The sequence below is a fragment of the Castor canadensis genome, chromosome 11 (assembly GCF_047511655.1).
Source record: "Castor canadensis chromosome 11, mCasCan1.hap1v2, whole genome shotgun sequence".
NCBI classification, from domain to species: Eukaryota; Metazoa; Chordata; class Mammalia; order Rodentia; family Castoridae; genus Castor; species Castor canadensis.
In genome coordinates this window covers 49888507-49912080 of record NC_133396.1, presented here as the reverse complement: position 1 = coordinate 49912080, position 23574 = coordinate 49888507, and the positions used below count along the sequence as shown (strand labels likewise).

The 23574-nt window shown below is 50.2% G+C and overlaps 1 protein-coding gene across 13 annotated transcripts in view; it reads right to left on the bottom strand.

Annotated features, from left to right (window-relative positions):
- Nucleotides 1-23574, bottom strand: part of Mprip (myosin phosphatase Rho interacting protein) — a 130124-nt gene that overhangs the window by 15196 nt on the left and 91354 nt on the right. For 11 of the 13 annotated variants that reach the window (XM_074046645.1, XM_074046644.1, XM_074046643.1 and 8 more), the window contains 8 exons: nucleotides 22606-22695; nucleotides 18884-18993; nucleotides 14915-15488; nucleotides 12552-12668; nucleotides 6224-10027; nucleotides 2153-2300; nucleotides 1371-1488; nucleotides 138-297 (listed from right to left, as the gene is read on the bottom strand). In XM_074046645.1, the coding sequence (XP_073902746.1) occupies nucleotides 138-297; nucleotides 1371-1488; nucleotides 2153-2300; nucleotides 6224-10027; nucleotides 12552-12668; nucleotides 14915-15488; nucleotides 18884-18993; nucleotides 22606-22695 (5121 nt within the window). The remainder of the gene's footprint in view (nucleotides 1-137; nucleotides 298-1370; nucleotides 1489-2152; nucleotides 2301-6223; nucleotides 10028-12551; nucleotides 12669-14914; nucleotides 15489-18883; nucleotides 18994-22605; nucleotides 22696-23574) is intronic. The other 2 variants (XM_020182632.2, XM_020182631.2) reach the window with 1 other exon arrangement.

Sequence of the window (23574 nt, the reverse complement as noted above, 5' to 3'; positions counted from 1 at the left end):
ACCCACAAAGAATATCTGGCAACAGGCCAAAAGCAGCAGGCTGGTTGCACATTGGGTATCAGGACAAGTGGCAGGGTTGGGGCCACCCTGAGGGTTAGGCCTGACCCCAGCTCAGGCTCACCTGACTGTGAGCTCACCTGGTTATGGGCATTGAGCTCCTGATTCTCACGCTGGCACTGCCTCAGGGCCTGCCGCTCGGCCTCCAGTGCCTGGGCCAGGTGTGCGTTCTCCAGGCACTTCTGTGAGTACTGCTCCGAGAGGACCTCGAGCTCCCGCTGTACCGACTGCAGCTCTTCCCTGGGGATATGATAGCCCTCAGCCTCCACTCATACTGCAGGATCCTGGGATGACTGGATACTGCAGGTGCACACCAGCAGGCACATGCTATCTGTGTCCAAAGTGTGCTGAGAATGCTTGCAGAAACTACTCCGCATTTTGCCTGCTCCTCCTCACAACTGGAAGTCCCAAAGACTGCACCTCTCTGGTGATGCCACTCAGTACAGAACTCAAGTCACTGTGGCCACACGGATGTCTATTTCTGAGAGAAGTCAGATGCAGGACTCTTCTCACTCAGAAACTGTTTCATACTCCTACCTTCTGTGTCTCTGAAGTCCAGCTATGGACACTATATAATAGAAAACCTACCCTCAGGATGCTGTTCTGTTACCCTGGAGCCAGAAGGGCTGATTTCCCATGGGTGGAACCAAGGATGAACCACCTTGACTCTGGCACATCTGTCAGCATAGCCCAGTCAGGTGAGCATGGCCACTGTAGGGAATCTGCCTAAGCTGCTATGGCCTGGGCCCAACTGCACTAACTGCTCCTGACATGTCCCAGAGACCCTGGCAAGGTCTAGGTACCTCACAGCTTCCTGAGGCCAATGCAAATGCCCCTGGCAGTATCAATTCTATTGGTATCAAGAAAAAAGCACCAGATGCTGCTCAGGTGCACACACCTAAGATTCTCCTGCCTGCACAAAGAGGATCAGTAAACGTACAGCTTTTAGGGTATAGTAACTGGCCACTTCTACCATGTACAGCCACGGAGCCCTAGCCAGACCCTAACCCTAGCCAGACACAGCAAGCTAATACAGAACAAACTATGGGTGGGCTCTTGCCCTGGACAAGCTAGGACTTTAAAATGTCCTTTACTGTACCCTTTTCTTTGGATTTTAGTGATTAGTCTTTAATACAGGAAACAAGCCCCAAGTGGGTCATGTCTGCCATTGGAGAGGAGGGCAGTGTAGGCTGCCCTTGGCACTACAGCTTCCCCACCTCCCTGGCACCAGACTGAGGCTCTCACAGACACAGGAAGGGAGAGCTCTCCTCCCCTGGCCTCCCTCAGGAGCCCCTCCAGGGACAGGGACTCACAGGTACTGCCGTCTTAGGGCTTCAATGTCCGAGTTAATGCTGCTGATTTGGGAGCGCTGGCTCTTCTCCAACTCTCGCTCCATTTCCTCCCGGTGCGCATTCTTCATGGCTTCGATGGCTACAGGAAGGGCATGGCCCTCAGCACCAAGGGCTGGGGTTGCACATTGGTTGTGGCCCTCCCCACTATGCCATCCCTTCCGTGGGATTAAGTAGGATAGGCCAGCATAACATCTGCCCGCTGCTAATGCTGAATTCATGAGCAGCTGGACTTCATGACGGGCTGGGAGAATCCCCAAACCATCTCCCTCCAGAAGAGGTGTAGTTGTGTTATTTTTGGTGTTAGAAACCCCCAAATTGATAAATGTTGATGTTAAAATTAAACACAAGTTTATAAAACAATGAGGTTTTCAGAATACTGTGCTTTCTTCTTTGACACTAAAATAATCAGCCACTATAATGTCACTAACTACATAAAGAGAAGGTAACACCAGATGATGGATGCGCTGCTCAGGGCTGTGATAAAACACACAGCCAAGGAGAAGCTACGGCTGGTGTTTGGGGGTGATCTAGCCAGGGGTCTCACACTGATAGGTGTCTGTCACAGGGGCTGATAAGACAGGGAGCCAGCCTCACTGTCATGGACAGCTGGGTCTCAGATGCAAGACTCTTGTCCAAGAGCTCCCCAAATCAGCCTTTACCTCAGCTCATCAAAATGAAGCTTAAAACTCAGCCAAAAGGTAGTGTAAGGCCAGTCACCCTCAGAGTTGCAGGCCCTGCCCCACCTGAGATGGTGGCTGCTGTCTCCTCAGCCAGGAGGCGGTCCTTCTCCTCCCTCAGCTTCTCTAGCTCCCTCTGGTGCTGCCTCTGCAGGTCTTCAATCTTCTTCTGGTGTGTCTCCTCCATGGCGGCAAAGCCTCGCTCACATGTAGCCTGCAGAATGCAAGAGGGCTCGTCGGTTTCTCTCTGCCTCCAAGTGGTGTCCTGTGTAATGAAGAAGCTGGCACCCTTTCCCTGTCCAGGCGCAGTGACAACTGGCATTCACCATGGGTGAGTTATGACAGGGTACGAGCAAGCTTCCTGGCCATGTAGAGGTCTGAGGGCACAGATGGCATATACACGCCATCTATTTTCTGCAACTGTTCTGAACCTCATTTCTTCCCAGGAAAGTTTACACTGTGAATGGGAAAAAGGGTGCAGTGGGATTTAAACCAGCCAGTGTGGAACTGTGTGGCGGCACTGCTGGGGGAAGAAGGAAGACAGAGTACGTGCTGGCCGTGTTTAATTTTAAGGGACAAACACAATTGGTGCTGACACAAAGAGGATGATGGATTTGTTAGTTGGAAGGAGTCAAGGACATCCTGGTGAGGGGTAACCTGTGGTGGTGGGACCGACCCACATCCCATCCCCTGTGGGTTTGGAGTGCACAGGGCTCATTTCTGGAGCTGGCAGACCTGCTCCTGCCACTAGCCAGCTGGTGATCTTAAGCTGGTCATTTAATTCCTCAGTGTCAACTGAGAGTCAGAATAGGCTCCAGGATCTCTCCTCTGCTAGCCTGTACCTTGTTCCTTCCTCTTCTGATGGGGAACAGAGATCTAATCAGTGAGGGCTTCCAGCACCTTTACCAAGGTATAACAGGAGAACCACATTCCCACCTCACCTGGCAGGACACAGGGGAGCTCCAAGAGGTGCTCACATCAACCCACATTAGCCCAGCCCTGGCCTATCAGAGCTGCTCTCACCACCAAGCAGGAGAGCATGCCACACAACTATAAGCAGCTGGAATGCCCATCTACTTTGAGCACAGAGTTATTCTCTGACTACAACCCTTACGAGATCTGCTTCAGGGTAGGAATTAGGCCTTTTCCTGATTTTTAAAAGTTGAAAGAATGTGACCATGCTGCATTCCAAACACAAGTGGAGCTGGGACTGGAGGTATGGCTTAGGTGGTAAAGCACCTGCTTTGCAAGCATGAAGCCCTGAGTTCAAACCCCAGTTCCACCAACCAAAAACAAACAAAAACCAAGTAGAGCAACTTGTAACTCTATCCCTGTGCTCCCTATTCCATCTTTTTGCCTGTGGATTCAAGAAAGGCGTCCAATCAGCATGCTTTAGTACCTTCCTCTGAGCCCCACAGTCATCAAGATGCCTTTCTGAGAGCACTCATTTAGAATTTTCAAGCCCTTGGTCACAGTCAGAACTTCATTGCAACATATTCACTGCACTGGCAAAAGTCTTCACTACTACCCATCATGAACAGGGCATCCCTTCTTCCAGGGCTCAACCCTGGAAGGTGCCTGTCTCCTGGCCCTCCTCTCTTGCTTTCCTCATACCACAGGACAGCTGCAGAAATCTTAGGTGCCAGCTAGGTCTGAAGAGAGGCCTGCAGGCCACCACTGAGCTCCTCACTCTCCCTTCCATATACTTGGTTCATTTGCAGTTCTCAGTCAACATATTTAACTACAGGTGGAACCTCCCCCCCCCCCACTTTATTCAAAATACTGGGACCAGAAGCGTTTCCAATCTCAATTTGTTTTAAGATTGTGGAACGTTTGCATACACATAATGAGGTATCCTAGGGATGGGACCCAAGCCTAAACATGAAATTCATTTATGTCTTATCTATACATTATACATATAGCTTAAAGGTAATTTTATACTGTATTTTTAGTGTACTACATCTTCACTTTGATACACCACAAGGTCAGGTGTGTAATTTTCCACTTGTGGCATCATGTCACAATTTTAGATTTTGGTGCATTTTGGATTTCCAAGATGCTCACCCTGTATTAAGTCTTGTAAGTTTTATTTTGAATTGTTTTTGTGCTTAGAGGATATAAAGGCAGGGGTTGAAATACTTCTAAAAAAACACTGAGGTAGCTTTAAAGACCCAGTGACTTCTTTGTTAAATACGTGTATGTTAAAAAATGGTTAATCTGCAAACAATTTTTTTTTGTTGTTTTTAGTGGAACTGGAGTTTGAACTTCAAGCCTCATGCTTGCTAGGCAGGCACTCCTACCACTTGAGCCATTCCACCAGCCCTGTCTTATGTTGGGTATTTTCAAGATAGGGTCTTGTGAACTAGTTGTCTGGGCTGGCTTTGAACCTCAATCCTCCTGATCTGTCCCTCCTGAGTAGCTAGAATTACAGGCATGAGCCACAGGTGCCCAGCTCTGCAAACAAATTTTAACCTTTAAGTCAATTATTCCTGGGATCCAAAAAGTTCCTCAATGACTATGATGGAGTTGTGGAAGGAGGAGGAGCACTGGTGAGTATTAGAGGAGCCAGCAGCCAGCACCCCAGTTCCCCAACCTAGGCAGAAGTCTGGAAAGAGCAGCTGCTCCCAGCTAGATTCTCTCAAGAGGTCGTCATGCTGCATGTGTTCAGTGTTGATGTATGTCACACATATACAGAAATTCTTATGTACATGCATTCATCCAAGCCAATGCCCCCTCCTGAACTGTGTCACCTGAAACTAAGATATCCCTGCTGGGTGACCCTGGGCCCAGCACAAGCTTTCTAACATCCTGCTAACTGATGATGTGATGTAACCTGGCTGGACCCATCCATACTGACTATCTTGAGGCTAGAGCAGTCCCCCACCCCCCACCCTCATGGAGGATCCTAGGGACACAAAGAGGAAGTAGGGCTCCAGCAGGGAAGAGCACTACAGAGAGGATTTGGAGTCAAACCCAGGTCTGTGCCATTTACTTTTAAAGGCATTCCTATTTCTCTCTAATGTTTCATTAAATAAACTGGCCATAGGGTCATGGAATGCGCACTTTGGAAAAACAGCCACTGAAGCTTCCGCACAATACATAATGGTTTTTGAAAAGGTTTGGATTGAGTTGGGGAAGGACAAGGGAGCAATGGCATCTTAGCAACTGAGAAGATGCTCACTGCTGACTGCCCCTGCTTGTTTGGTTGGGGGTTCTGCGGCCACACAGAAGCAAAGGATAAGCTGCGGAATGAGCATGTTGTCCTTTCTCTTCAGCACCAGAGGACTAAGGTTTGGTAACAGAATCAGACACCCAAGACAGTGTGTGGTAGAAGCAGTGGCCTGTGAAAGACAGCCAGGAATCAGTATACATAGCTCCTGGGGACCTTGTAGCACTTTCCAGAAGGGAGAGGAGATGAGGATATAGCTACCAGGACAAACTTTCTGAGTCTGAGGGATGGAGAGACCCGCCAGGATTATGCCTGGGCAGCCACACACATGATGGAGTGTGAGGTCACAAAGAGGGTGGACAGAGAACCTGGACTGCTCCACTCACCCAACTGAGTGGCCCAGGGTGCCACCTCTGCAGCCAGGACCTAGGGAGCAGAGTATGAAGCTACTGGAGAAGGGAACAGGAGCAGCTGAAAGCCATGCTCTGGAGAAAGTCCTTTCTAGACATAGTGCCCACCCTGTACCAGGTCCTCTTAGGGAGCTGCAATGGGAGAGTGACCCTCAACACTGACTTGCAAATATTCCTGTGTCAGGAAATTCCAACTCTGCACTCCTAGAGCAGTCAGGAAAAGGCAACTGCCCTTCAAGACTGGGAGAGTTCTGAAGGGACAGAAAGGACATGAGGGGGGCGGGGGCTGGGATGCTCTGGGGGCATGAAGAGGTGAGGGGAAGACTCTCCCACAGGGGCACTGCCTTCCTCCTTCCAGGTGGTGATGCTCCAAGACCATACCACACCCAATGAGTAGAGGAACAGCAGAACCTCACTTTGATTCTGCCTGCACAGTAGCCGAGAGCCAAGAACCTACTCCCAGATCAACCCTGAGAGCCCTGGATACTCCCACTACCCCCCCTCCCTCCCCACATCATCAAGGAGAATCAGTTCTGCAAATTAAATCATGCTGAAAACCTTGAGGTTCTCAAAGTCTCGCTGGTACTTCTCCCGCAACGTGGCTGCATCACCCTCCAGCTCCTTGTGGCCCAGCTCTTCCCTCATGACATCCATCTGGGCCTCCAGCTCCTGGATGCGCTCCCGCAGCCCCATCATGGAGTCGGGTTCCCCTTCAGGTGGCTGTGCAGCACTGGGCTCAGGTCGCCAGCAGTGGGGGGTGGCTGGCAGGGCTTCAGGGTGCCGCCGCTGGCAGAGACTGAGGGTCTCCTGAAGGCTCTGTGCATAGTGTTCCTGCAGGGCCCTCAACTCCTCCTCGTGGATGGCCTGGAGCTCCTTGATCTTCAGCTGGAACCTGTCCTCCAGTGTCTGCATCTGCTGCACATGCTGGCGCTCCATGTCCTGCTTGTCTCTGACTGAGGCATCCAGCTGGCTCAGGACACGGCTGCGTTCTGCCTGCAACGTGTTCTCAGTGTGGTTCAGCTGCTCCACCACACACCTGATTTCCTCCTCATACCTGCCCTGCAGAGCAAACAGGCTCTCACTGTGCTTGCTTTCTGCTTCTTCCAGACACCTCTGCTGATGGTCCAGCTGGCTCACCTTGACTTTGAGCTCAGCATTCTCCCTTTCGATGAGAGTGATCACCTCCAGGTACTCGCTCTTCTGCTTGCGGAGGAGTTCCTCATATTCTTCCCGCAGGGCCCCAACCACTTGTGCCTGCTCCTGGCAGGAGGAGGCCCCCTTGGCCTGCCAGGACTCCTTGTAGAACCGCAACTCCTTTTCATACTCTAACCGGATTCTGCAGGCTGCATAGCACACCTGAGCCTGAATAATTGCATCTTGAACCAGTAATGAAGAATACTGACCAAGGCCTGCCAGACAAGCATCATATGAGAGATTCTGGGAAATCTGCAGAAGCCTCCGACAACCCCTGAGCGACTCTGCGGGAGGCAGAGCTGGCAAGGCAGCAGCGATCTCCTCAAGGACACTGGCCTTCTCCCTCAGCTGCTGAGCGAGCTCTTCCTGAATCGCAACAAGGGTCCCAGGGCTCTGGCGGAGCATGTGTAAGGACTCTGGGGAGCCCTCTGGGCCTGGTCTCAGTACTTCCAATGGGCTCAGGTCCCAGGATGTCTGTACACTGTCCTCACTGCTCACTGGATTCCCAAGGGCTTCTAAAACCTGCTGCATCACTCTCTCAAAGTCTGGGGTTTGATAGGCTCCCAGGATTTCCCCCAGTACACACTTGTGCCGTTGTAGGGCTGTCTGGGTCCCCTGCAGGGTCTCCTGGACGCTCTGCAGCCTACGGTAGAAAGACTCCCTCACCAATTGTGTGGCAAAGCTGAGCTCTGCCCGGACCCATGTGGTGTCAGCCAGGTCTTGGGGGACATGTTGTTGCCCAGTTTCTGATGTGCCAGCTGTCTCTTCTCCCAGTGTCCCTAGGCGCTGACTCAGGGATTCCACCTGGCTCCAGAACTCACCATCCACCAGCACCTTTTTGGCCCAGGCCTCTGCTGCAGCCCCAGAAGAGATGGTGACACCTTCTCCCTCCAGCAGCCACTCTTCTGATTGAGCAAGTTCGTGGAGAACATGAGACACATCTGAGGTTGTATTCTTTAAGGAGTCTGCTATTTGGTTGATGAGCGAGGCTTCCAGAGTTAGCTGATCAGAGAGCAGCTTCATGTGCTCCTGCTGGCTCAGCACAGGCTGGTGGGGCTGCTGTACAGAGGTAGCCATCTCCCTCTCCTCACCGCGAGCCTGGGCCCCACTCTCTGCAGGGGTTGCCCAGGGCCGCAGAGCCTTGATGGCACTCATGAGCACAGTCTCTACACTGGCCAGGGACACTGCACATGCATCCTGTTCGTCCTCTTGGCCAGTCCTCGGCAGAGACCTTAGCTGCTCCCGGCAGTTTTCTAAGCATGTCAGAGCCTGGCTGTTTTTTGCCTGGAAGTCTCCGAGCTCCCCCACATGGTTTTCGATGCTTGTGGCCCTCTCCTGCCTTTCCTGCTCCAGCTGGGAAGCCAGCGCACCCACCTGCAGCAAGGTAGTGCGGAGCTGCTCACGGAGCTGTGCCTCAGCGCCGGCCCACTGGTGGTGCAGTGCAAGCAGTGCCTCTCGGCTCTGGCCCTGTTGGCTCTCCAGCCTCACAGTCACGTCCTTGAGCTTCTCCTCTGTGATGTAGAGCTTGGTCTCTAAGGAGTGGATTATGGAGAGGTATGTCTCAGAGTCTCCTGCTGCTGGCAGTGTGATGGGGGCTGCCTCTGAGGATATGCTCTCCTCTGAAGGAGACTGGTCCTGACTGGTATCTGATGATGTGCTGCTGGTCCAGGTCTTCTCAGACCCCTCAGAGTGGATGTATCTTTGGCACTGGATTGTGGAGAACCGGATTCTTTGCCTTTTAACACCAGGGGTTCCCTGGTCAGGCTTGGTTGTGCTCTGCAGATGACCCTCCCTGTCAGGCACTTCCACGGACTTTGGAGGCACAGCACGCTCTTCTCTGCCAGGGCTTCCACTGGCACACTCCTCCCGTAAGCCAGCACCTGCATCCTCGTCCTCCACTTGTGTATGGGGAAAGACTGGTGGTGCCTCGGCAGCTGGGGGCTGCTGGCCCAAGAGCAAAACACCATCCTCCTCTGGTTCCTCTGGAGTGCTCCGTGGCTTTTCTACCTCCTTTGGAGACTCATTTGTAAATTTCCTTAGAATCTCTTCCTTTGCCTGCAGTTTAATTTCTGTCTCTTCTAAGCTGCTCCCTAGGGCAACCATTTTAACCAAAGCCTCATTGAGGTCCTGATCTTTCTTTTCTAGAACTCTCTCATGAACTTCCTTGATGTGCTTTAGCTCTTCTTCCTTCTCTCTCAGCAGAGTATGCATGCTCTGCAGCTGGCCAGAGACCTTGCGGTGTGAGTGCTCCAGGCTCTGATAGTCGGCCTCTCTTCCCCTCAGCTTCTCCTGGAGCTCAGCCACATCCCCGTCAGAAGTAGCCACACGCTCCATCAGGTCCTGGAACCGCTGCCTGATGAGATCCCGCTCATCACGGAGTCCCTGCACATGCTGAGCTAGCTGACGGATGCTGGCCTCCCGGGCTTCCAGCTGCTCCTCTAGCTGGTGCACTTGCTCACTGCCCTCACATGTGGCACTCAGCTTCTCTTTCTGGAGGGCCTCTACCTGCTGTGCATGGCCCTGCAACTGGTCCTCATAGGCAATGGCCTTGTCTTCTACCTCCTTCAGGTTTTGCAGTAGTGCCTGCTTCTCCTCTTCACAACTCTCCAGCAGCAGAGCATAGTTCCTCTGCAACTTCTCCTCCATCAGCCGCTGGGCCTGCTCACTGGCACCCAGCTGTTGGCTGAGGTCAGCAATGCGGTCCTGCAGCCTCTGCACCTCCTTCTGCCGGTCACGCTGTAGTGCCTGCTGCATCTCTAGGTCCCGCAACTCCTGTGTCTTCTCTAGCAGCAGGGCCTCGGCGCTCTTCAGCTTCTGCTCACTGGCCCTCAGCTGACCACTTAGTGCAGCCTCACTGTGCTGCCGCTCCTCCAGCTGCTCACGGACCCTGCCCTGCTCCAGCTTCAGCTCGCCCTTGAGCTTGGCCAGTGCCTGCTCTTTGATGGCCAGCTCGGCAGCGGCATTGCTGAGCCTTGCCTGCAGGCTCCGGATCTCGGCCTCGTGGTGCCGGATCGCATCCTTGGCCTCCCCATAGCTACGTTTCAGGGTCTGAATCTGCTGTGTGATCAGCTCCTGTCGCTGGCACTGGGCTTCCAGCTCATTTTGGAGGTCTTGGTTGACTCTATGGAGCCTCTGCCAGGCACCCGACGGGGAAGTGGCCACTTCAGTCTTAAAAAAACCGATTAAATACTGGTTAGTAACACTCGGGCCTCCCCTTTCTGAGTGTCACACCTCTGGCCAGGATCAACCACAGAAAAGTTCCTTGATGAGTTTGGCTTTTATCTTTTGCACAACTTTTTATTCCCACTTAAGAAAAATTCAACGAATTATTATTATTTTGTTAAGCAGCTGCTTCCAGGTAAACAGAAAACACGGACAATAACATCAAAAAACAGCTCTAACCAAACAGCTTCTAGGAGAAATAAACCAAATAAAACTGAATAATGAAAACACACTGAGAAGCGAAACGGAGACTGAGGGTGAGAGGACTACCAGGGAGCACAGCACCTGCATCTGTTTGTTTTGTGAAATAAGTATGTGGTTCTAGACCACAAATCTAAACAAGCATAGAACATAGGGGCAGGTAGTGATGTTACTTCCTTCTAGAGGAGGGAGAGAAGGAAGGCAGGTTGCTGCTTGGGAGATATCAGTGAGGTGACATTCGAAATGTTTTCCTTTGGACAGTGCAGCAAGGCCTCCCCGGTTAATGGGAAGAACTAATTTCTACCTGTAAGAAGACAGAACGAGGAGGAATGCAAACTATGGAGTAAAATATTATATACAACAAAACAAACCTTTGTGGAGTTCAAAATAAGAGTGAAGCATGCAAAACAAAACAAACACAAAACTCTCATACTGAGACATGCAGAAAAGACAACTAATATAACGCGGGGGAAAACAACATGAACAAGAATGAGGAGAACCCCACCTAAAATCTGGCCTGTCTAAGCTCCTTTAGTCTCCTGGTGGGAAAGCCACAGATGTGACACTCAGTTAAGTTCCAGTTTGATGCCGCATTCAAATCCAAAGCATGCAGACCCCTCCCAGCAGTTTAAGTAGCATCTGCCCCAGCAGTCACACCTCTTGACCCTCAGCCCCAAGGCCCCTGCCGCTTCTGACTTTTGACCATAAGCATTTCCATAGCTCAGGGGTGCTGCAGAGTCACTTGTTATTAGACTTAGCGGGGAGTTAGGAAAAAGCAGCTTGGCCTGGTGCTGACCAACAGGGCCTGCAGTGTAGGCGCACGCAATGGTCCATGTTAGACACACAGGCAGGATCCCAGGTTAGCAATGTGCAAAGCCCATATGCAGTGTCTTTACTACCTGATCTGTAGTCAATTCTTGTAGGATGTTTTTTTCTGAACCAAGGCTCAGAAGGATGCTCCCCTAACAGGGAGGACCTGCACGAATGATCTGAAGGCCGTCACAGCAGGATGTGGAGGAGGGGGATACTTGTCATGGCCAGTTCCTAGGCCCAAGAGTCTGAACTGGGCATGGCAATGGTTTGCTAGAAGGAAGTAGGTGCAGGCACATGGTGGGTAAAGAGGCCAAGGGCATGTGTAGCAGAGGAGGGAGGGAGGGAGGGATAGGAAGGCAGGCTCCAGTCAGGGCAGCAAAACCCTGGTCCACCTGCTGCCTGGAACAAGTCAGAATGAGGAAGGTCACTGCAAGATGGTCTGGAAATATTGACAATCAACTCACCACAGATACTCTGGGTATTTTAGAGCCCAAAGCCTTTGGAGAACACTAAATCTAAGTCACACAGGCAGGAGGCTGCTGCTGCAGGGCGAGGGGCACTTGCTTCTAGGGTCAGTGGCAGGGTCAGGACTCGAACCTCAGGCCCTGACTCCACAGACCGCCTTGGCCTTCACCAAGAGCTTTGATTCCAGTTCTGTTTCCCCATTTCACTATTCAATTTTTTTCATTTGTCAAGTCTCTGCTATCACAACAGCACAATGGGGACTAGCATGCGGCCTGAGATGCTGGTGGACAGTGACACATGCCACCTCCTGTGGATCTGGGGGCAGCTGGGACTCACAGTAGACACCTCCAGCAGCAGAATGACTCTGGGCGTGTGCTATCAACTCAGTACCCAGACTGCCATCCTCCTTATCCCCTTCCCAACTGGGCTGGCTGGGTGGCTACATTCTCCTTAAACTTCAGCCTGGGTAAAAATTAACAGTGGGGGCCCTACAACAGTGGTGATTGGCCATGTCTGCTGCAGGTGTGGCAGAAACATGGGCAGCGATGGGGTCTGTTCTAGCTCGGCCACTACCATGCTGTTGGTCATAAGAAGGCACTTGGCTCCCTGTGTGAGTAAATTTCTCCAATTTCTACATTGGGATCCTGCTATGGTGAAAACAATGAGAAATGGCATGAAGATGTATGACATTCATAAAAAAACATATATTGGCAAGAGAGCCGAAAGGAGAGATCACCAAAATGATTTCATTACAAAAAAAAAAAAAAATATCCTTAAATGTAGAGGTTTCAGGCATATTCCTCAAAATGTCATTCTAAGAGGGAAAAACTGAACACAGTACTACCAGCAAATTGAGAGCCCTGGTCCTTTCAGCAGAGGAGATGAGGTTGAGCTCCACCAGGTTTGCACATTCCTAGCCTGCAGGCCTGAGCGGGCCTTTCACACTGAAGCCCCTGGGTGCACTATGCACTCAGCAGCCACCCTGCCCTACCTGTAGCACGTAGCCCTCTCGGGCACTCTGTTCTCGGCCCAGGGCCACCCTCAGCTGGTCCTGCAAGAGCCGGTTCTGCTCCAGGAGGTCCGAGGCCTCTTTCTGGCTCTGCTCCAGCTGTTGGTAAAAAGACACATGCTCTTAAGCAACATGATGACAAACAAACAAACAAAAGCAGCCACACAGTATAAACCCATGAGGTCTTCACGACTACAGCAAGGCTGCAGCACATGTGTCTGGTGCACTGGCCCAGGATTCTGGGCCTCCAAATCTCAGGAAGTATGCAGATATGGCCTGTACCGAAGGCATTCGGGACTGTGTATAACATCGGTACCCTTGCTGCTCTCCAGGGACCAAGGGACATGCTTTGTCATTCCCACCCCAGGAAGCCCTGGGTACCTCTATATGTTCCTTACCTGCTCACAAATGTACCACGTGGGCCCTGCTCAGGTCCAAAGGCTCATGTGGGAAGGCAGGGGCTGTGCCTCACTGAGAATGAGGGCTTTGCATCTTTGTCAGAAAGAAGATCACACCATAGGGTCCTCTGGAAATCCCTGGCATGGCCACACTGGCCAGGCTGGCCACCACAGAGGTTGTTACAGGTGGTGGAGAGCCCCAAGCAGGTCTTAGCCAAGTACTGCTGTGGTTTCAATTAAAACTACTGCATTTGGCCAGTTTTACATGATGGGCTGCACATTAAGGTTCTGTTTGCAAAAGTGTTCCTATAGTGCCCTCAAACAAGACAAGGAAAACGCTGGGTAAGCCTTTTACATTATTTTTGCTTTCAACAGCTTCAGATTCACTCAATCACCCATTTACCTCTTCCCCAAACATCTCTAAGGTCCTACTTGATACTCAGTGTGTACAGGGCTGCCCTGTCCTATTCCACAGGGGCTGGTGGTCAGGGAGCCTGGTGTACAGTGGGCAATTAGGGCACTGCCAGGCTGAGATGTGAGGCAGGGAAACATTAAATACTGAACCCCACAGATTGCTGTCCAAAACACAAACTGATGATTCAGTGTGTGGTCTGTAGGTTGGATAGTCTATTTTGATAGCTTAGAACCATGTGCGTTTGAATTATTTTATTTCATCTTGCCTTTATTATTTTATTAACTGTGTAGAAAACAGAAATGTCAAAATGTTAATGCTAGTGGTAAGTGCCAGATTCAAATATTTAATAAAATAGAAAAAAAAAAAAATGATGAGAAACGTGAGGCATGCTGACGTGGCAGATCTTTAGTCAGTTGCTATGTAAAATGACGTGTGCAAAAGGCATCCCCAAGGGACAGGTATGATAGGGAGTTTCATAAGAAACAATGCTATGCAGGTTGAGTATCCTTATCCAAAATGCTTCAGACTAGACATATTTTGTATTTCAGATTTTTTAAATTTTGTAATAACTGCATATACATAATGAGCAATTTTTGGAATGGGATCCAAGTTTAACTATGAAATTCACTTACGCTTCATCTCTTCCTTATACATGTAGCCTGAAGATAATTTTATATGGATGTTTTGTTTTGGTTTTGGCAGTGCTTAACATTGAGGTACACTGCCCCACCCCAGCCCTCTATATAGTATTTTAAATAATTTTGTGCATGAAACAGTTTCATGTTGTGGTGTCATGTTGACGCTAAAAAGGTTTTAGATTTTGGACTTTTGGAGTAAGGTTGCTCACACTGTAACTTCCTTGGCCACAGAACTTGCTAATGAGACATAAATCCACTGCAAAGATGTGGTCTTGGGATATACTTCTGTGAGAGAACACCATATACCATGAATGCAGGACTGGCTCCTGTAGCTCTGCAGAGTTCCCCGATGGCCTCACCTCAGGTAACCAGTCATGTTTCACAGCCTAAATGTCTGGGGCCTACCTTTGTCTTCCAATGCCTAGCCCCTGACTCTTAAGATCTGATCAACTGTCCCAAGGCTACTATTGAGGCACCTGGCTCATCTGTGCCTCCAGCTTTGGCCTGTTCCCCCAAGCTGTCTCATGCAGATCAAAACCTAACTCTACTCACACCCCTCCACTGAAAACCTCCAGCGCACACTCCATGAGAGTGGAACAGGCCCATTGTATGGGCCCTGAAAACCATCAGCGTAGTGTCTGGCCACATAGCTCCTCCCTTACTGTGAACTCCACCCTTCTGGAAAGGCCCACTAGCCCTTCCTGCCATAAGCTGGCACTCTCCCCTCATCTCAGTCTTCGCCTGAAGTAAGAACCTATCTATGTGCCTGACTCCCTTAGGGGCCTGCAGGTCCCTGAGGGGAGGACTGTGTAGCTGAATCCATAGGCAATAGCTGGATACAACTGGCACTCTTCAGAACAGGTTGCTGCAGGGAGGGAGCTGCCCCAGCATTACCTCCTTCTCCAGCAGAGAGGTCAGCTCATGTGCAGACAGCTGGTCACTTCCATCCTCAGAGGATAGGTGCAGAGGGGTGATGGGCACCTGTTTTTCCTCCCGGAGAGGGGTGGTCTCCACTTGATGCCACCGCTGCTCGATTTCCACATGGACATTCTGTGTCTTGAGGTCAGTGGTCCCTGGCAGCCCCGGGCTCCGGTCAACCTCCATGCGTAGGGCTGCATCCTCAGTGCTGGATCCATCCATGGTGTCCAGCATCCCAAAGCGCTTGCGGCGCTCTTCCCGCCGCCGAGCCCGTTCCCGCTCCAGCTCACCTGGCTCCACTTCAAGATGCCCAGAGTCACGTGTGTCAGCGGGGCCCATGGCACTGGCCCTCTCCTGAGCCAAGGCCTGCTGGATGGGGCGGAACTCAGCCCAGTCAAATGTCTTGGAGCGGCCCTCCCGCCTCCGCTCCCTAGCACGGCTTCTCTTCTGTTCAGGATCTGGCTCTACAGGATCTGCTTCTTGCTTCTCATGTGGCCTTGAGCATGTCTCAAAAGATGAGCTGCTCTTGTTCTTTTCCTCAGGCAATGAGCTATAGGACAGGGGCCAAACACAGCATTTGTCAGAGGCCTGAGACTCCTGACTCATAACAGGGCCAGCAAAGGTGAGCCATGACTCACCCATACCTGCTCAACATCTTTCTTCTGTCCCCAAAGTGGTTTCAGGTGCAGTGGGGAGAACATTCCACCTATGCCTGGTGATCCCTTCCTTGGAGAGTCCAATCTTGGATTCTCCTTCTGACTGGGAGGGGAAAGGAAAGAGTCTCAGATGTTCCCAAGGTTTCTAGCACATATCTCTTAAGGAGATGTCATGAGGGGTGTGCTGTGGTGGCTGTGTCACCAGGATGATGGGGACAAGGGAGCCTAGGACTCTTATGGGCCCCACAGGCAGGAAAGGTACAGTCTCTTGGTGAGGCAGACTCTGAAGCAATCCAATGCTGCACAATGGTGACAATGAATGAGAACTAGCCACCTCCCTAGAAGAGCTCCAGGGTTGCAAAAAGCAAGCAATGTGATCAGCTCTGTTCTAAAAATTCACTCTGGTTCCATATGACCAGAGTGAAAGGTAAAGGGGACAGGTGGCCCAGGTAGCCACAGCTTATACTACAGGGAAGAGCAACTCAGCACCCTGAGAAAGGAGTTGGCCAGGAATGGGTTGCCAGCAGGTGCTCAGCCTGCCCAGCAACAGGAGGGTGGAAGCTGCCTTTTCCTAATTTACCCTGAAGGAAGAGGGTCAAGGACATCACCAGTGGCAAAACAACAAGAGGCTGAGAGTGAGCTCTATGGAAGCAAAGCCCTAGTGACTAACTGCCACCCAGTCCTAGGCTGGCAGAATGGTCTGTGGTCTCGTCCAAGCCTCATAAGAGTTGGATGCAACCTGGGGACAGCAAGGACACAAGGGGTGTGCCACAGAACACCTGTGTTTAAATCAGAGGCAAAGAGATTGTGAAAGGGGCACCCAAGGAAAAGAAAAAAGTGGTTCTCAGAGGTCAACCATCCTGACAGCCAATAGTAAGAACAAAAGTTTTTCAGAGCAGTAAGACTGGCAAGAGTCCAGTCTAAGACCACACAAAAATACAAATAAAAATGATCCAGAGGACTGAGGGTGTGGCTCAAGAGGTAGAGTGCCTGCCTAGCAAATGCAAGGCCCTGAGCTCAAATTCTAGCACAACCAAAAAACAAACAAAGAATGACCTATATCTGGGCACGGGGTACATACCTACAATTCCAGCACTCAAGGGGCTGAGGAAGGAGAATAAGAGTTTTTGGTCAGTTTGGGCTATACACTGAGATCCTGATTCAAAAAGGAAAAAAAAAACCAAAAGACCCAACAACCCAGGGTGGATCATTCAGCATCATGACCTAAGAGAGCTAGCTTAGGCTCAGGTCTGTGGGGGCAGCATTAGGATGACACACAGGAGTGGGTGGGATACAGTAAACCCCAGCCAGATTGCCAACAGGAATGCTCCCAGGAGAGGAAGTCCCCCCTTGAGGCTCCTCTAGCCCCAAAGGCTGGCAGTGTCCTTCAAGAGACCACAAAACAATGGGAAGCAAACAAGGCCAACAGCTCTGATACTACCATTCCTGTTTCTTTTTCTTTTCCTTTCTTTTTTTTTTGCGGGGGGTGGGGGGGAAAGCAGTACTGGAGTTTGAACTCAGGGGCTCATGCTTGTGAGGCAGGTGCTCTACCATGAGTCACTCTGCCAGCCCTGCTTTGTTTTGAGGTTTTTGAGATAGGGTCTCTTGAACTATTTGTTCAGGGTGGCTTTGAATCGCAGTCCTCCTGATCTCTGCCTCCTGAGTAGCTAGGATTACAGATGTGAGCCCCTGGCGCCAGGCCCATTCCTGCTTCTGATCCCTCCTAGACATTTGGTCTTTTAGCAGTAAGCAATTCAAATTTTCCTCAATTCATAAGAGCCAACAGAATCTCATAGGCTCAAAAAAGCTGGGGTACGGGATCTACCACCAGCTTTAAGACACTGGATTGTGAAGTAGAGTCTAGTCAGTAAGACAATGGTCTGCCCACTTTGATATGAAAGAAAGCATATGCCTGGTCTCTGTGTTCATCTCCTTAGCCTTGGGCCCCAGTCCTGTCATGGAGTGCAGTAAATCATGTATGTCTAAGGCTGCCCTCCTGAGCTACATGAAAACACATAGTGTGCACGAGTGTGTTCTTCACACCTACCCTGGGACATTCCAATACTGGCATCTTCTAGCCACAACTCTCAATCTGCGCATGCAGCTTGGGCCTGGCAGGGACACCATGGCTCCATCTGCTGTCATGGCCTGGCCAGGACAGCCCAAGTACCTTTCTCACTTTGCTGCAGGGCCTCCTATATGTGCAGGAAGAACACTAGGCACTTCAAGCTGCAGGCTCTGCTCCTGACAGGAGGAGCCACAGAGGTAGGAGGCCAACACTCACCCACCAACCAGCTCTAATAGCAGCTGAGGCTTCTCTTCTGGCCACCACCTTCTGGTCCTGTGACAGAGGAACAACTAGATATTGTTTGCTAATGAATGAAAGAATGAATATAGGACAGACACAGGAAAGGAGGTGAAGAAGAGTTCAGGTTTTCTTTCCTTCTTATTCAAAGAGGGGTAGAATCAGCATCCAGATGGCTGAGGCATGGCCAAGACTGCCACAGGCCACCATCATCATGCCACCCTGTTGCTTCCACACAACTTAACTTCCAATGCCACGAATACACTTGGCAGCAATGTGAACTACTCAGGTGGAGAAAGGCACAAGGTGCTCAGGATGCACTGAAGGTGGCATAGCAGAGTTCACACCAGAGAGCCAACCCCACACAGTGCAGCCATCTCCACTTCTTAAAAGATGAATCTGGCAAGTCTCTAACCTTCAAGGCAAGAGAAGGCATGCAGCGTGTCCCAAGAGATACGAACCACAGAAAGTTAACACAGGAGAGAACACACTTTTCCAACTTGAACTTTAGCACCAACAGTCTCAAAGAGCTTCTCCTGGTTACACAGAAATCAAACAGATGTAAGAGTAAGGCAAAAAGACCAAGGACAGCAAAGCTCTGGTGGCCTGTGGATGCAGTGCTCAGGGATGCCCTCACTCAGCTAGAGCAGCCATCAGAGAGAGCCTGCAGTGTAGTCTGAGGCCAAGCCTGAGCTGCTGAACCCTGCTGACAGAGATGGAAGACTGACAAACTCGGTGCTAACAATGAGCACAAAGGCAACCTGCATGACTGACCAGGCCAGCTTAGAGGAGGGAGAAAACCCGGAAGGCTATAAGGAAACCAAGCAGGGCCAGCCAACAGCAGGACAGAAAAGGGAGGAAAGGAAGCTGTGCTGGAATACAGCTGAGCTCAGGCCTCAGGTACAAAATTGCAGCTCCCTCAGTGGAAGCAGGAGGGTGCTCATAGGAGGCACAAGGGGGCTCCCTCAGGCATCCCTGTCTTACCTGGTCACATCCGGGGCAGTTGTTGGGTGCACATGCTTCATGATGGTCTGAATCCAGTTCCGACGGATTCCAGACGTCATGGCTGACAGGGTGAACTCACCTTCCTTTGTCTACATAAAAGACACAGGGATATCATTAGTGACCAGACCCTGGGGGTGATTGCTGCCTCCTACCTTCAAAGGAGACTGTTATACTAGACAAAGTCCCATAGGAGAAAGGCCAAGGCCAGGTGGCCTTTTAAAGTGCTGCATGTACCCAATCAGGACAGATGAGAATGGATAGAGATGTGCTCTTATGGAATGGTAAATTGTTGTCTCCTGTATGCAGGGCCAGCATACACTGAGTTCCTATAACATACCAGCTGCCGGCCATGAAGAAATGGAAAAGACAGCATTTCCTGTTCTTTAAGGAGCTCTCCCAGCCCTGCAGCAAAGGATGGAACCGGTGTGTAGACAGTGGTGAAGGCAGGGTACAGGTTGGGGTGCACCAAGTAGGGAAAGCAGCACTCTGCAGCCCCAGCACAGGCATATAGAGTGGCAAAGGAGATGGGAGTGAACAAGCACCAGAGGCTGACTGGGATCTTTGCCTGCTCAGAGAGGGAAGGAAGACTTATAGAGTAGCTACTATCATCATCATCCAGGTGATGAGAATTAAATGGTGGCAGAAGAGAGGTAATGGAGGGACACGTTGGGTGTTCCTGGCTTGATAGGGGAGAGCTTTGGGTGGGAGGGGAAGAGTCTGTTCATAGTGCTCAACACTGCAGCAGATGGGACAAAGGAGCCTGGAGCAGCATCTGTGACCTCAGAGACTAATCTCTGTGTCCCAGGACCCTCAGAAAAGGAAAGGACCTGATGCATGGCCAGCAGCCCTCAGGGAGCCATCTCCCCACTTCTGCATCCTCAGAAGGGAGCTTATCGCACCATCCTGGAAGCTCACAGGCTGCTTACAAACTCAGCCATGAGCATCCAGCAAAGTAGCTGGCAGGATGATGAAATCACAAAGACCACTTTGGAGCGGGCAGTCAGGAGCTACACCAGAAGTCACATGCAGGGCATTGTGTTGTGAGTTACAGCTCAGACCTGACTTCCCTTTCCTCCACTGTGGGCTGGCCCCATGTCCAGCTCACTCTCCTTCGTGAACCTCCAGCACTAGGAGTATGCTGCTGTGTGGTGGCACTCACACTTTAATGTAGGACGACCATCCCTCTCCACTCCTAGCTGTGCATGCTCTCCATGTGGGACAGATCTCAGTAGCTGAGTGCTCCTTCTCAGCTTCAGAGCCACCTGCTCTTTGCATGTTCTCAGAGCCCCTCACAACCTCAAACATATCACCAGCCAGGATCCCAGAGGACCTACCTCCTCTGTGAAGTCAGCTCTCTGTCTGGGTCTATGTGGCCTTAGCCCACCCTGACAGGAGTTCAAATGGGCCCCTCCCTTACCTGCCTTTCTGCCAGGTGCCATTCAGTCCCTCCTTCCTTCCTTGCCCAGCACCACTGTGCCCACCTACCCGGCCTCCCTTCTAGATACCCTGTGAGTGCTACAACCTCCTTTGTGTGGCCAACACCTGGCCAGTGTTTTCCATAGCCTCAGGGCAGGAACAACCCTGTCCCCCTCCTCCTGGCCTCCCCAGCTGCCTTCTGCACTCAGCTCCCTCTTCTGTGCCACTTTAGGACCCTCAGAGCTGAACCCTCTTCCAGGAAGCACTGAAACCAGTATCTCCTGACTGAGGACTCTCGGCCCTGGGGCTTATCCCAGGGGCAAAGTAAGCAAAGAGGCCTTGTCCACCACTAGCCCTGGCTATTCTCTGGGAGACAGCAGGTGAGTTCTCGCTGTGGAAGCCTTGTCTAGAGACACCTGCCAACCGATAGTGGGACAGGGGCAGGGGCCCAAAGAGCCAGGACCAACACTTCAGCAGGGCACTGCTGGTTGCTAAGAGCTCTCTCCTCTGGGAAGTAGAGAGGCTTCTCATGCCCAGTCCTGGAGCCAGGCCATGGGTGCAGCCTTGTCCATGACGTGGCTCCCTCACAGACACCCGAGTGCGTGGAAGGAAACCATGACCAGCTGCCTAGAGACTGGCACAGGGCCTTTCCTAATACTGACACTCTTACCTTCATACCTATACATTGGTCTCCTTTAAGTTTGGTGAGTCTAAGTCAGTTCTGAGGTGTTTCCATTAACTCTGAACATAGGAACACAGTCAAGTTTGTGGGCACAAAACTTGGAAGGTAAGACTTGCCACCAGTGAGCCTACCAGAATCTCAGCATGGAGCAAGAAACCAAGTCCCAAAGACTTGCCACTTGCCACAGCTCTAAAGGCTCTTGTGAAGAAAGAGGAAGAGGTTTCACCCAAAGAGGAGCTGGACTTTTTTACCTGGGTGCAAACCTGAGTGAGTGGAATGCTACCAGTGGACTAACCAAGATTCTGCCTTGTAGTGCTGCTGACAACTCGGGAAGCACTGCTGTGTCAGAAAAAGCAAAACCCAACATGAACCTAGAGGCCTGTGGGTGGGCCTCATGACATCAGCTAGCTGCTAGGGGAGGCCTTACTGATGGAGATCAACCAAGAACAATGACTCAACAGACTATGACAGTTATGAAGCTTCAATGAAAATGGCACTAAGGCATAGGAAAGCGTCCTAGAAATACTGTATATTGCTTTACATCAAAACCAAGAGGGCAATATGCTTCCCAAAACACAGAAACTTTCTTAGGGATCCTCCCAGCCCCAGGTTCTACCCATGAGTACCTTACTTTGGCTGGTTCTGATTAAATAAAACTGCTATAATAAAGCTAATTGTAAAAACTGTGCTTTCCCAAGTTCTGTTAGGCACTTTAGAGAATTTTGGAAGCTGAAGGTTGCTTTGGAGAGCCCCGAACTTGCAATTTCTGCTCAGAATTCAGAGTAGACATGTCAGCAGACATGGCAGTCAGGGCCTAGCTGACTCTAGGCAACCCGATCCTCTGATGTCGTGGCCAGTGAAAATCACTTGCCCAATAAGATTACTTTTTTGAGGACTGAGCCATGTCTTGCTCATCAGAGTACCTCCCAAGATTTTAGAAAATAGACTTGTGAGTGAATGAATGAATGAATGAATAAGCAAATATAAACCTCTTTCTCTGGGATTTAAATAATTAACAAACACTTTCATTCTTATTCCTCATATCCTACATCCTTCCAATGAACCTAAACACCAGCATTAAAATTAAAAGACCAGACATGGAGGTATGTGCCTGTAATCCTAGTTAATCAGGTGGGAGAGAGAGGAAGGATCATGTTTTGAGGCCAGCCTGGGCAAAAAGATAGTGAGACCCCCATCTCAACAAACAAACTGGGCATGGTGAAACACATCTGTAATCGCAGCTACACAGGAGGCACAGGTAAGAGGAAAAAGTGTGAGACTTTATCTGATAAATAACCTAAAGCAGAAAGAACTGGGGGCTTGACTTGTGTGGTAGAGTGCCTACCTAGTAAGCACAAGACACTAAGTTCAAGGCCAGAATTCCACCAAAAAATGGGATAGGAAGGGAAGGGGAGGGGAGGGGAAGGGAGGGGAGGGGAGGGGAGGGGAAGGAAAGTTATCAATGTTAACAGAAAAGACCAAGTGCTGACTACACACATCAAGTCAGGCCTTTCCAGCGGTATGCCTGGTCAGTACTTCAAGATCTTGGAGACTCAACCCTGTTGGTCAAGCCCTTCTCCTCCCACCTCACCCCTGGGCTCACATGTATCTGGAAGCCATAGTTTCTCTGGACTGGATATTCTGTGACGTCGTAACATGTGGACAAGTCAATTTCCCCATCTAAGTCAGCTGCCTGCAGAGAGAAATGAGAAGGCCATAAGAGATAAAGGAAGAGGGCTGAAGGAGTGGCTCAAGTGGTAGAGCTCTTGCCTAGCAAGAGTGATCCTTAAGTTCAAACCTCAATATAAGAGGGAGAGGGAGAGGATTTACTCAAGAAGAGCAACTGTCTAGATGAGCATATTTTCACGAATGATTTCTTGTACTGACTACATCTTTATGGGACTTAACCACCTGTCCTAACACTATAGGCCCTAGGAACATCCATACCACCACTTTCTCATGCATCTGGCCAAAGATACTCCATGCCAGTGGTTCCCGAATATGTTGAAGTCAGAACTTCTTTACATACTTAAAAAACCTAGGACCCCAAAAAGTCTGTGCATATGGATTTTATCTATTGATGATATCTACCATACTACATTAAAATTAAAAATTAACATATTTGTTTATTCACTGAAGTATGAAAACAAACCCATTTCATTTCTAAATTAAAAATATGATTATCTGTCTCTGCTTATTGTCTGTTTCATATACTGTTTTGGCTGAAAAGTGTGAAGACAAAACGGTCTTGCACAGAGTTGGAAAAGAAAAGACTTTAACAGCCTTTTAGGGTAGCAGGTGTTCTATGACAAGTGCTTGTTTTACAAAGGTTAACTATAATATGGAAGCTACAATCCTGTCCATGAATTTTCTGTGCTCTGGTTCATACTGCCCTCTGAATGTCTCCTGGTTTTGTAACATTATATGTTGGTCACTTACAAAGTACTAGGTTATGCATAGATTCCAAATGTCTACACAATTCATTGTGCAGAATCAAAATACCATGTTTGTTAAATCACCACCTATTTCATCAGGAGAGTCTATAGTTCATGATGGTAAAGATAAATTTTCT